This window comes from Schistocerca americana, chromosome 2, assembly GCF_021461395.2.
Source record: "Schistocerca americana isolate TAMUIC-IGC-003095 chromosome 2, iqSchAmer2.1, whole genome shotgun sequence".
NCBI lineage: Eukaryota > Metazoa > Arthropoda > Insecta > Orthoptera > Acrididae > Schistocerca > Schistocerca americana.
Window position 1 is genome coordinate 1,100,909,143 of NC_060120.1, and position 14,396 is coordinate 1,100,923,538.

General features: G+C 40.9%; 1 protein-coding gene across 1 annotated transcript in view; it reads left to right on the top strand.

Annotated features, from left to right (window-relative positions):
• Positions 1–7,960, top strand: part of LOC124595504 (glutathione S-transferase 1-1-like) — a 47,116-nt gene extending 39,156 nt beyond the window's left edge. The window contains exons 5-6 of the mRNA XM_047134267.1: positions 7,272–7,433; positions 7,750–7,960. Of these exons, the coding sequence (XP_046990223.1) occupies positions 7,272–7,433; positions 7,750–7,899 (312 nt within the window). The 3' untranslated portion in view covers positions 7,900–7,960. The remainder of the gene's footprint in view (positions 1–7,271; positions 7,434–7,749) is intronic.
• Positions 7,961–14,396: the final 6,436 nt, after the last annotated feature.

The following is a 14,396-nucleotide window of genomic DNA, read 5'->3' on the forward strand; positions in this document are numbered from 1 at the left end:
TAGTGTATTATGTTCTTTACGAAAATGTGTATGTTGTTTACTAAATATCAGCTGGTGAATATTGTCCACTGTCAATATAAGAGGAAAATCGTAAATCATCGGAATTTAACAACAGCATAATCGTGGCCTGTACAATGTACGGGTTATTGTTCCATGATTCTGCTATTCACATTGGTTTGGAAGAGGGAATCGATGTGTAAAAGACGGCCACACTCAACGCCGTGAAGGTTATCAATGATATCAGTGAGTCCAGGAGACTACCGCTCGAAAAATATGTATTTACTTAGTGCGAGAGCGTTAAAGAGATGATCTACAAACTCCAATTGCAGACGTTACAAGAGAGGCGCTGTGAACCACGGAGAGATTTACTGTTAAAATTCGGAGACTGTATCTTCCAGGAAGAGTCAGGCAATTGGAGAGAGAAATTAGAGTTCATTGGGAGCCTTGCCGACAGTAATTCTTCCGCATGCCGTTCGTGAATGGAACAGGCAATGGGGTCGGGGTGATAGTGGTTCCAGCAATACCCTCTACCACATCACGTGACTTTGGGTTGTGGAGTATGGTTGCAGATGTGTGCTGTACCGTGTAGAGGTGTGTTTACAACACGGCACGTATCCTCTAGGACAGTGCAACACGGGCTGTCAGCGTGGTGACCATTGTTGCTGACGCGCCAGTAAAGAGAGGGCGCCGACAATTGTGTACCCGATGACAACAGTGGACTCTGTGACATCGCATCCTGTCATCAGACGTCCCGATTCTGCACACAGCATCATGATGGACGCATCTTTTGAGGGAGTTTCCGAGGAGAACGAACATAAACAGATTGTATTTGCCATACGGGCCTAGAAGCTGGTGTGATGGTACGAGGTTCGAGTGCGAAAACAGCATGATCTTTTTTGTTTCACGTGAGCGGCAATCTGGATAGCTGCTGTAACGTTTCTCATGTACACTTTAAAATCGATGGAGAATTATCCGGATGAGACGGTAATCGGTAGATATGATTTGCACGTAAGACAAAGAAATCAAATTGATTCATTTATTCAAGAGAAAGAGCTTCACAAACAGACCATGTCAATAACGCGTTGGTCCACCTCTGGACCTTATGTAAGCAGTTATTGGGCTTGGCATTGATTGACGGAGTTTTAGAGAGCCTCCCGAGAGGTTTCGTTCAAAATTCTGACCAACTGGCGCGTTGGATCGTCAAAAACCCGAGCTGGTTGGAGTACCCTGTTCATAACGCTCCAAACGTTCTCAATTGGCTAGAGATCCGGCGACCTTGCTGGCCAACGCAGGGTTTGACAAGCACATAGACGAGCAGTAGAAACTCTCAACGTGTGCGAGGGGGAGATTATTTTGCTGAAATGTGAGCTCAACAGAGGTTGCCGTGGATGGCAACAGAATGGGGCGTAGAATATCGTGGACGAACCGCTGTACTGTAAGGGTACCGTGGGTGGAAACGCAATGGGTCCTGCTCTGACATGATATGGTGCGCCAGACAATCACTGAGCATTATTCCGGTTTATTTACAGTGTAAGTGTAGTAAGAAAATGTGGCGGTTACGAGTAGGACTCCAGCTCTGAGCGTTCCGAACAAACTTAATTACGTACATAGACAGTTCTTCCATACCGGGAGTGTAGAATATCGACGATTTTTGCCTGTTATCGACATTGATACTGACAAGATATCGGTCTCAGGAATTCCAAGACTTTCGGGGATATTTTAATTTTAAGTTTGAAGTTGGGTAACAAATGGGGAAAGAATAATTTTTCGTGTTATACAATTACAAATTAAGACTATCCCAAATTTTTCCCTTTACTTGTACTGTTAAACCTTGCTTCTTCACAAATTTCATGATTAATAGGTCAACAGGAAGTATCTCACAGGTTTCGATGCGTTAGTTTGCGACTACTACAATATGTGACATAAATGGTCGTATCTTTTGATTGCATTGACTTAGAAACTATAATTTTTTACACCGCCAAGGGCTCGTAGACCCAATATGTGACATGAATGTCAGCTTGACGCGTGAAATGGTTCCTGATGAGAAGGGTTTTTAACACTCGGACAGACAGAGAGACGGACTGACAACAAAGCGATCCTATAAGTGTTCTGATTTTGCCGATTGAGGTACGAAACCCTATAACTGAAAATAATAAAAAAAAATTCCGCATAAGGACCCGACCACACGACACACTGATTGCCGTACTGGGTCCTTACGGCTGCACGAACCGCTGCCAAGATTCTATGCTAACATAAATGGCTCACGCCTCACCCAACCAGCGCCAAAAATACTGTAAACACGGGCTGCTTGAGCCCAGATTTCGAAACTTCTGACATTATTTTTAAAAATGGGCCTAACAGATTTTTTCACAGACATACATTATATTATTAAACTATCGTTTATTATGGATACTTTAACGTGCAGTACGCATTGTTTGTGACATAGTAAATATTTTTATTACTCTATTTTATTAGCCTTACAGTTGGGTTACTTGAACCCAGACTGTAATTCCCATAGATACTACCATTTGAAGGCAGTTTGGGTTCAAGTAGGTTGATGGTTATTTGAAAAACATAATTTCTGATTATCCAGTGAACTTCCAAACGTTTATTTTAAGGACAAATATTAATGTTGAACAACACTTTTTAGATATTGTACAAACAATAGAATGTAGGGATATAACAATGTTTAGAGTCCAGTTATGGAAAACAAACCTCTTTTAATTAATTTTGAGGGTTCTATTGTCATTACCACATCTTCAAATTTATACAACAAGACACCCGTATTTTTAGGTCACCTCTAGGCTTTTAGTGTAGGCTCCATGCAGTCGACTCTAACACCTTCTGCTTCTATAGCGAGGATGCCTCCTTGGTATTCCTTCTCGTTCCATTTTACCGGAACAAACTTGCCTATTTTTAGGTCATCTTTCGTTACAGGTGCCGGTGATGGTGTTGATTTGCCTTTTGTTTGGCAAGAAGCCATTGACAAGTGTCCTATGTGTGCCTCATCACGATTGTGGAGGCTGATGTCACTGTCACCTCCTGATCTCAAACTGAATGCGTCATCTTCTTCTGACGTGGAGTCTCCCAATTTTTGTTTTCTTTTTCGTATGATGGTCTTGGTTGTTTTTGAAGATACTTGAAGATACTTTCTTCCTGCTGCTGGGTGTTTTCCACTGAGGCACTGGTATTACTGGTAGAGCAGAAATCAGATACACTTACACTCTGTGAAGGTGGCACTTGGAGTTTTTTCCTCTTAGTAGAGCGAGGTGTAACAAACTCGCCCCTCTTCTCTTGAAGTCGTTCAAGAAATACATTCCCAACCATAGACAAGTCTACATTTGCCTTGGATTTGTCTTGATTTGGCAAACGGCGTATGATCTGATTTTCATCTAGAGGCAACAATCCAGCTTTCTTGAAACTTGCCTTTAGGTTACTTTTCATGTTTGGACCAATTTCTTCTAAAACAGCTCGCAACAACATGTGGAATTGATCCTTTGGAAGCACACCGATTCTTTTACCTGCATCTGATTGCTTCCAGCGGTCAAGAACATCCTTCCACCTCATTTTGAGCTCAAGTTAGCCTCCAGGACTCAAGCAGCCCGCGTTTACGGTACCTAGTTTTTCTAAACGCTTGTCCCTCTGTAGCTTCTGTCACTTTCATTTCTGGCCAAGCCCTGCATATGCCATAAATATGGACGAAATCCATTACTGATGATTGGGCGTGGTCCGTCTGTAAGACCCCCGCGGTGGCGGTTGGCGCCAGCCGGCGAAGCGTGAAAACGCGAGGTGGCACAGAGCCACGAACTCACGACCTCTGCGAGCGAGTGGCGGGCCGATGGCGACGTGAGCTGTCCAGCGGATGCTGGAGCGTCCAGCAGCGCTGGGGGCCGCTGTTCCTGGCAGCTCGATCGGCGCGAACAGACAGCGCCGCAGCGCCTGGCCGGAGCGCCAGCCTACGTTCACATAACGAGCCGCGCTTTATGCTCATTGGTCGCATCGTCAGACGCGTGACTTCGGGTCGGTGTACCGCTACACAGCTTTTGGTTAAGTTATTGGTGATAGTCACTGACACAGAAAATACAGAGTGTTTACAAATTAGTTACACGAAAGTAACCATTATTGTGAAAAGGGTTAATAACTTGCAGAAACGTTTCATGCAGCACTGAATGCAGTATATCTTCAAGTTTTATTCCCGAAGTTCCAGTTAGGTGGCATTCGTAAATCAGTTATTCCAAACATCATCATGAAGTCGTATAACGGTCAGAATGTACGCAGTGTACCTCATGGTTTCACGAACCAAATCCGCTACTATGGATCAGAGACAATTGTGCACTAAATATCGCAAGTCACCGCCTCTAAGACGAACTAGCATTAATCGGTACAACTGTTTCACAATCACATCACATAGGAGGCCGTGTCATGGTCGGCCACCAGTCTCTGACGCACGAATTGAACAAGTTCGGCAGTCTCACATTCCTAGTCCAGGTATATCAATCAGACATGCTAGCCTAGAATTGAATATGGCCTACTGTTACACTGTGTAAGGTATTACAAAAACCCCTGTCATTCAGACCCTGCAAACTGGAACTGTTGCAAGCTTGAAGAGAAAGTGACAAAGAAAAATGAGCTGAGTTTTGTGTAGAAATTTTTAACAAAGTGCATACTAAAGATGACTTTCACTCCATAAACTCAGTTGTACAATAACTATGTCTCGCAGACAGGCGTGTGAACAATATACGCAAATGTCAGGATTTGAGAGAAGGCGTGTAGTTGGACTCAGAGGAACCGTTCCGAGTAATCGATGACGCGCTCGACATTGAATACGAGTGATGTCATTATTCGACGATGTTGGCAGGAATGGGTGAATCATGGCCGAACACAGTGTCAAGAAGTAAGCGACCGATCGAGAGAGATGACGGAACGAGATGACCGAGCAATCGTCAGAGCCGCTGCAATCTCGTTGACTGGCGTGGAATTGTCTTTGGTGGTAAATCCCTCGTCGAATTTAGCCCTGATGACCAGCGATACGCTTCTGAAGACGCCCTGCTCAGCAGCGGGATACCAAGCTGTCAACCGCCATACTGCCCGACAACCAGGACTGATGTTTTGGGGTGCCATTTCTTTTCATAGCAGGATCTCTTTGGCCGCCATCCGCGGCAGACTTACACGCAGCTGCATGTTGGCCCTATTCTACTCCCCGTTTCGTTGCCCTTCATCGCAAGGCATCCGGAGCTTCATGTCGACAACATGATGTCCGCCCGCACACGTCGGCAGTTCCTACCACGTATTGTCACGCATACCCAACCCTGCCTTGGCCAGCAGCGTCCCCAACTGAGAACGTTTGGAGCGCAATGGGCAGGGCCCTCGGTCTCAGGATTTTGGCAAACTAACGTGCCAGTTTGGCGGAATTTGCCACAATATCCCTCTGGAGGATATCCAACAACCCTATGAATCAGAGCAAAGCCCAATAACTTCTTGTATAAGAACCAGAGGTGGTCCAACTCGTTATTTACTTGCTCAGTTTGTGAAGCTCTTCCTCCTGAATAAATTATCCAGCATTTCTGAAATTATAATAATTTGTTTGACTGCACATGCACATCACGCCTGCCCATATCCGTCCGATTTGAATAATTCCTTCGTGGTGCGTTTTTTTTTTTTTTTTTTTTTTTTGAGTGTGCTATCTTTCTAATATTTTTTATACTGTTTTTCGCGTTTGTCTCTACAATGGTTATCGGTTACGTTGAGACCTGTTACAACAAATAAAAGGCATGGTAAGGTCGACATCACGACAAGCTTTCAAATGTACGTTGTTTGTTGTCGGATGGTTAAGAAACTTATGTAGTACCATTTCAAATCTTTTCGAGAATGCTAACGTAAGGAAGAGTGCAACAAACGTATTTTCTCTTTCCATATGTTGCTGCATTGATATTCGTCCTCGTCACAAATATTTTTGTGCAAGGTGGTGTAAGGGTTGCAAAGAGAGATTAATTGAGATAGCAGACGCTGGAGCCACCTTTCAGTGTTTTCTTAGCCTCACTACAGAGAATGTTTCTGTCGCTTACAGTTCAAGCACATTTTGCCCCTCTGCGGAAATAGAGCAATCTTTGCTTTCGAACTACTTTAAAGACTGCTAGTTGTTTGTGTAAGATGTGCCGCTGACTCGATTTTCTCACACAAGTCTTTCCCTCTGCACTCGACTTATGGTCGAACGTATGAAATGTAAAACACCGCTTAGAGGTTGTAGTTCCAGGAAATCTCCGTCAGAGACTAGAACTATGAGGTTTTCGACCTTAGTCTAATCATTCAGGAAACTCGATCTTTCTTTCTAATGCCTCATTGTTGCTAGACGTAAGAAAACCGTTAGTTATTGCATTCGTAGGTCTAAGAAAAGTCTTCGATAATGTGAAATGGAATAGGTTAATGAAAATTGTTGAGTGTTGGTCTAGGTCTCAGAAATATGTTCAACCCGTATATTGATAAAGAAATTGACGAATATAAAGAATATATCGGAGAAAAAACTCAAAATTCGCTTCGACAGAGTTGTCACTGAGGAGAAGGAAGAGAAAGTGTTACCAAGAGCGAACAAAATCAAGAAAGCAGGCATTAGAGTTAATGATACACCGTTCGTTCTGGGTAGTAAATACCGTTAACTACTTACAAAGCAAAATCATATCATATGTTAAAAGCTCAATGGAAATAAATAATATAACTGCACAAGCAAAGGCAACCTAGTACAAGAAAATGGTGGTTCTTACGTGAAGGAACCTAAATGATGCTTCGTCTGGAGCATAGCCTCAGTCGACTCAGAAGCATGGACCAGTAAACGAAAATTTCTTAGAAGAGTAGGTGAAGAAAGAAAGATCGCTGCTAGCAACAGAACGGAAAAGACGTAGTGCATTAATTAGTCACTTAGACCGACACATTCGTTTTCTAATTCATGCTTGGAGTGATTCAGGATAAGCGTTAATTCAGATGAAGCATGATGTAGGAGCAGGATCATATGAAGCAATGAGAGACTAACTGGAAACAGAGAGCAGTTAGAAGAATTTCTGCGAATCGATTATCGAATAGTGAATTAAGAGACCACATCGTTGTTAAGTCTGTAATGTTCAACTGTCTGCAAGACAAAAAATTCGTCTTGGTTTTCTGCTTGCCTTGTGAGTTTTTTACCTGTAATTCATGTTTACTCGCAAGTCCGCTTAGATGAGTTGTAATGGTTACTATCTAATCACTGACCTGTGTATTAACCTTATGCTTTTTTACAACAGCGGCCACAAATTTTTGGCACATCGTTGGATCCCAGCAGTGTGGACAAAGTAAACGACAGTCTAGAGAGCCTGACACGAATGCTGGAAGACAAACAGTGGTTGGCTGGAGAGAAGATCTCCCTTGCAGACTACGCTGTAGCTATTACTCTTGCTGGAGTTGAGGTAAACCTACACATATATCCTATTCGAAAGTCATAAGTAAATGACTACACGCTTATAACACTCTTCGTTCTGTTTTTTTGTTACACTCATAACATAGCATAAGAATGTTCTTCGTTGTTCATAAAATATTGCTGTTTGAAGCAATACGTAGTGAAATTAGTTTACTTCGCCGAGAATTATCACGTCTTTTTTTTTTATTGCAATGGCCGTTGACGCCACACGTTAAGTAGTTACTTTATTAGCGTCTAATCTTTGTAATCCACACGTTAAGTAATTATTTAGTAAGCGTCTAACTATTATAACTTATTCCTTCCAGCTCGCTCCAGAGGCTGCTGGACTTGACCTCATGAAATACTCTAACATCAAGCAGTGGCTTTCACGTTTTGAAGGTTGCACTCCACAGATTTTTGAACATCGCAAAGGATTACGTGAAGCTCTCGTGCAAAGACTACAGTCAGTAAAGTAAATTACGTAATAAGAATTTGTAAATATACTATTTTGCTGAAATAAATCTCCTGTGTTCCTAACACCTTTTCGTTAAATGAAAATACCGATCCAGCATATTTTCCAGAACTTTTTGAGATAGTGACAGAAGAAGAAACAGAACTTGGAAAAGATTTAAAAGTATGATGAACTCGGGAAATTGCGTATCCTTGAGACTGACATTTGCATAGCCTTTCTCCGCAGCTGATATTGCTGAGGCATCCGCCTGCGAAGGTATTTGGCTCGTAGGTATACCATTTGTATACATCCAACTGCGTTAACTGATAGTGATGCAAAAGCGGAGGTCAATAACTTACCTAACAGAACATGAGCAGTTAGGTTCAGATCATAGAAGAAAAGTATTGTATGACAGTACTACGAACTATTACTTGATCAAGGCACCTAGCAGTAAATGACAGGGAAAATGCTGCAGACAACAGTGCGGAGGAAAATTTTAACTCTTTCTTGTATATATTTTCCCTAACAGAAACGAGGACAAAATTAAAAGAAAGCAAAGTTGTTTCAGTTGGATTGCAATGAAGAATACTCTGACGCATTGAATCTGAATTGCCTTCTTTGTAATTTTCTTTTGATGTTTCCTTAGAAGAAGATTGACACTAGCTATTGAATTATCAGTGTTATGACCACCAATAGGAATTCAACCTTTCAGTTGCATACAAATTCCCTTACTTCATACAGTTTCAGTACCTCCTCATTAGTTAAAGTCTCAACGACAGAATTCAAATAATTTTGTGTAGAGACGTGAACATAAACACAAGTATTACAAATGAAACTAGCAGCTACATTACAAATATCCTTCAGAGTTTTCAAATGACCCTGTTGATCAATATCGCAAGAAGTGTAACCAAAATAACCGCCTTTCCTGCCAAATAATAACAACAGTATCAGCTGTAGACCTAACAAATACGTTCAACAGAAATCAAAACATCAGATTTTTCAAGAGAAGTAGCAAATCAAAGTTAGGATGAGGAGTATAGAGAAACCAATGCAAACAGGAAATTCTCCAAGTTTTCTAGGTATTTGGATTTAACTGAATCGCCTATTTCGCAAGGGCCCTATGACCACCCAATATAGTTTTGAAAAAAGTGGAAAAAACTGTTTTAATACGAGGGTCGGTCAAAAAGTAATGCCTCCCATTTTTTTTCTACTTAAAGAAATTAAGTTAAGTGAAAAATTTGAATTTGGCGCCATTCCTCAAACCTTCTTCTGCAATCCACTGCAGTAGTAACTTTCTGTGTCAACAGGTGGCAAGCACAGCAGAAGTTTGTAAGATGGCCGACATCGATGTTCGTTTGAGACAGCGTTGTGTGATTGAATTCTTGAATGCAGAAGGTGAAACGCCCATACGCATTCATGAAAGACTGAAGAAGGTGTATGGTGTTGTGACAGTGGATGTCAACACTGTTAGACGATGGGTTCGTCGTTGTAAGGAAGCTGAAGGGCAAACACCGTTGACTGACGAAAAGCGGAGCGGCAGGCCGGTGAGTGCAGTGACTCCACACAACATTCAGCAAGTTGATGACATCATTCGTGGTGACCGTCGGGTGACTGCAGATGAAGTGTGTCGCATTATTTCTCTTAGTAAAGGCAGTGTGATCACGATTATTAAACAATTGGGGTACTCAAAAGTTTGTGCACGGTGGGTTCCAAGAATGTTAACCGATCAGAATAAAGAGGCAAGGAAAACAATAGCCTCCCAACACTTGCAGCGCTTCCGTTTGGAGGGAGATGAGTTTCTGAAAAAAATTGTGACCGGGGACGAAACATGGGTGCATTTTTTTGAACCCGAATCAAAGAGGCAGTCAATGGAGTGGCGTCACACAAGCTCGCCGAGGAAGAAAAAATTCAAAACTGTGCGATCGGCAGGGAAAGTTATGGCAACAGTTTTCTGGGATACAGAGGGTGTGATTCTGGTTGATTTTTTGGAGCAGGGATGCACAATAAATTCTGTTCAATACGTCACAACCCTCAACAAACTTAAAGCACGTCTTCAGCGAGTTCGCCCAACAAAATCAGTGGCAGATGTTCTTCTTTTGCATGACAATGCAAGACCGCACACCAGTCGTCACACCTCTGACGAGATTGTCAAAATTGGATGGGAAGTTTTGCCTCATCCCCCATACAGCCCTGACCTGGCACCATCAGACTTCCATCTGTTCGGGCCACTAAAAGAAGCTCATCGTGGGATTCATTTTGAAGATGAGGAGGCCGTCAAAACATCCGTGCGTCAATGGCTTAGGAAGCAGAGCTGTGATTTTTACCGTGCTGGGATACATGCCCTTGTTCAAAGATGGACCAAAACTGTAGAGATGGGCGGAGATTACATTGAAAAATGACAAAATGATCCTCAATGTTGTGGTTTTCAACCTATGTAATTGCATTTAAATTTCCTGACAATTAAACGTAGAAAAAAAAATAGGAGGCATTACTTTTTGACTGACCCTCGTATTTTACAGGGTATTTTCTCAAGTGTTTGCAGCTACCATGTGAGAGGTACACTATGAGCAATTATTATGACTTATTATAGACTCAAACATTTGTCTATTCATTGTCTGGAGCCGAATATTTCTCTTGGACGTAGAGCTTTTCCGTGGTAAGTGAGAAGTAAAAGTCTTAAAACCTTTACGTCAGAAACAAACTGTTTAACGAACTTGTAAGTAAATGTTAGGGGCAATATTTAAAGAATTCACAATATCTGTTCATGAAAACAAACTGTTTCCTAGTATTGGAAGTCACAAATCACACATCTTCTACGTCTGTTGCTCCCTCAGCAGTTCGCCACAAGATTAGATTAGATGAACAGTACTCCAGAATTCTAGTCTTCTTTGCGTTGATAGGAATTTAGTCATGTGAATAGGCTCCAACAGCAGAGAAATAGACGTTGGATCGAGGCAATCCAAGTAGTCCTAATCTGAATGTGTGGGTATTTAAACCACAGGCTGTTACAGTACCAAATACCTCATCACTGAAGAGAAAATGATGAAGTGTTGAAACACTGAACGCTACTTTCAGGTCTGTTCGTCATGTAACTGTCTCTAGTGAATGAGTTGTTCTCTTGTAAACTCTTGTCCACCACCACTTGGAGTCTAAAGAGAATTGTCGTCTTGTACTCGATGATACGGTCAGTTCAACGTAATCCATAACAGTATATGCTCTGTGAATTCTTCGTAGTGATCTCTTGATTGTACCAAATGCTGTATCAGACGGTAAGAAAGAGTGTCCCCTGACAGGAAATAACACCTCTATTTACTGAAATTTTCCAGCATTCACGAAAGCTTGTCACATCCGCATTAAACAGTGACTTTTGTTTTGTGCTGTGTAGTTATCACAAAACAGATGGACAATTTTTATGTCCTTCCGGACACAGGAGGTGAGGAAATGATACAAGAAAGTGCACACTTCTTTACGACCTTTGTGGGCGACACCTTCGTGATAAAAATAATGAAATGCCTTATTGTCCGGCCGATTGCGAATGCCGAAAACATTAATGCTCTGCTGCCGGAGATAAAATAGGTCTTCAACAGGTACTTTTGGCAGATGAAGATTCTGCATGAAATCAGACTCAAAATATGTTTATTTTCATCTCACAACCTTTCACTTAAATTGAAATCAGTATAAAATTTCTTGGCTTTTCTCTTTTGCACCATTAAATCACAAACCGCAGACCGTCGCGATGCCTCATTTAAACTTTTGTTTTTAATTTTTGTTAAATATTTTCACATAGTATTCCTATTTGATAGGAGAAAGATGGTTCACTTCGTTGTAAAGCTCGTACATGATCTTTGTATTAAGTAAAGGTACGCTTTCCCATCATAATGAGACTCTTTTGTCGGAAATTATGATATGTGTTCATGAACGTTGGCAGTTTCGAGTCCTGATATTGAATTACCGCTCTTTGAGTTTCCTCGTTCATCTTTACCGCTTTTTCCAAGCAGAAGTAGCTGTCTTGTTCTTCTCACTCTTTTTTCGGCTGCTGCAAATAAGCTTAGAAATGTTCAAAGAATTTCCCTTTATACTTTTCCCTTCCCCTGATCTATGGCATTTTACGTTTCCTGCTTGTATTAGGCTTTGAAGGTAAAGATCTTGTTCATCTTTACTGCTAAGATGTAGAGAATGCGTGAGAATTGGTAACTGATTATCTTGACTAATGGATTCAAAATACTTAGAACTGCATGTACAGGTTGTTCGGCAGATTTTGCTGTTAATAGCTTACTTCGGTAATTGGTATACTCCAGTCCCTTTAGTTTAGCATTTTTGACTACATTTCATTCGTACTGCTTAGTATGACGTACACCTTTCCTCCTGCTTTTCTAATGGACAGGTTCAACTTCACAATCAGATTCACTCATACTGATATAATATAAGATATATGAAGACCCTCCACCCTCAATGATGCGTCGACCCCTAAAGAACAAAGAAATGCACATAGCACAAAATGTCACAGAAGTGGACTTAGGGCCCTTCTGAAATATGTGATCCAATTTTGGAAAGACATGTACTAAAGTACTCACTACAGCAGCAACAGCTCATAAAAACAAATCGGCAACAGCATGTACTAGGAAGTTCTCCCAATTCGTTCAATGACAGAAAGTCATAAAGAGTTCTTAAATTTCTATTATAGGTATTAAGATATTTATAGGACTTTTTGGCTGGCTGGTAAAGAGTCATTTAGTGGCAAAATACTAATAGTATGCATGCAGAGAAGAACAACAACGTAGTCTGGGATGTCATTAAACAGGAAACGAGGTGAGTCGAATAAAAGCATAACATATTGGTAAGGGAGGGTTCAACAAACTAATAAACGATCCACGCTCATTAGCGAACTGTGTGAGGAGCGTTTCTCCATTATTGCAGAGAAACTACAGCAAAAAAATTCCTAAGAAATGTTACACTTATAAATAATTATCTAAGTACAATAATGTCGTCAAGTTGGAAAGTCGGATTTTCTGTAGGTAATCCGCGTTGTACTTGTATGATATTTCGATTGCATAACCCGCAGTCTTCAACATGTACTCATTGAAGCTGAATCCAGAGCTGTCTTTTTTTCTCTCTTTCCATTCCTGTTGCGGAAGGAGAAGGGTGGGCTGTTCGAAGGCTTGCTCTGCCCTTTTCAGCCGGACGTGGGTAATTTACATTTATATTTCTTTATTTGTTCAGTTCGTTTATTTTGCTGCTAGTTGGAAGTGCGATACTTTCTTGTGGGTTCTGTTTTGGCTTCTTGGCCTTCGTGGTTTTGGGTGGATTTAGTTTCTCCCAACAGGGAATGTAGGAGGGATATGCAACACAGGTCTGGCATTTGCCTTACGGCCGAAGGGAAACCTCATGAAGCCCTGGCTAGAGCTGCTGGTGCTGCCACCGTAGTCCTTGTCGAAACATTGTTGCGAATCTAACTCAACAGCAAGTATAAATTAACAGTAGTAAGAATAATTCAGATCTTAAAGCAACGAAGCAGCACGTTCCAGGAAGGAAAAGTTGCGACAGTATTTGATGATCGCGTTTACCCAGCGCCGACACAGCGGCGCCTAGAGGCAAATAAGCTTACGTGACGGTAACAGGGAACCAAACAGCTTCCACGCGTCTCAGCTTCTGGGCCATATATATATATATATAGAACCTTCTAGAATGTTCTAGAAGCTTTCAGTGACGCTCGAAGGTAGTGTAAATAAGGGGTCAGTCAGTCGCTGGTAAGTTGAGACCCAGAGAGCATACCGACACAGCCTCTGTGTCTTTCTGCGGCAGACGTGGGGACTTAGAAATACTTGCTGACCTCGGCTCTTCTACAACCAGGGAGATTCGTAGATATCATGTGAAGGTAATTGTTGAAATAGTGTAATGATCAGTGTTAGACAGTGAAAAAGCCGCAAAAACGCAACCATTAACATAGGACTTCGATGTATTAATATCGATTTGATGCAATTTACATTTCTCTATACAATACATGTAAGTGCCTGAATAAGAATTGTATAATCTTTGTTTCATCAGTCATGCAGGAGAAACATTTTTGTAAAAAAAATGTTTTGTACACTTATAGTGACAGGTAGAATAATATGTTAAAAAGAAAATCTATATATGTATCTTGTGAAAGCAACATTTTTGTAAAGTCAGCTTACGGTTTGTGAGTGTAATATTTTAAAATTTTATTGATGCACACTTATTAATGTAACATTTCTTAAAACCTATATTGTCTATTAGAATAATATTTCTATAAGAATAATATGTATGAATTACATTGTTTGTGACTATTATATTTTTGAAATTTGTATGGTTTATTAATGCAGAATTTTTAAAAATTTCATATCAGTAGGATTTATTAAAAGAATATTTTTAGTCTAGTACTACTTGTAATAATTGAATGTAGATATTGCATTGTTTATATTATGTGTAAAGTCATTAAAATTTTAGGTAAATTTACAGATTAGAAAGAAAACTAGGATTTTAAGCCATTAACTAAAATGTTGA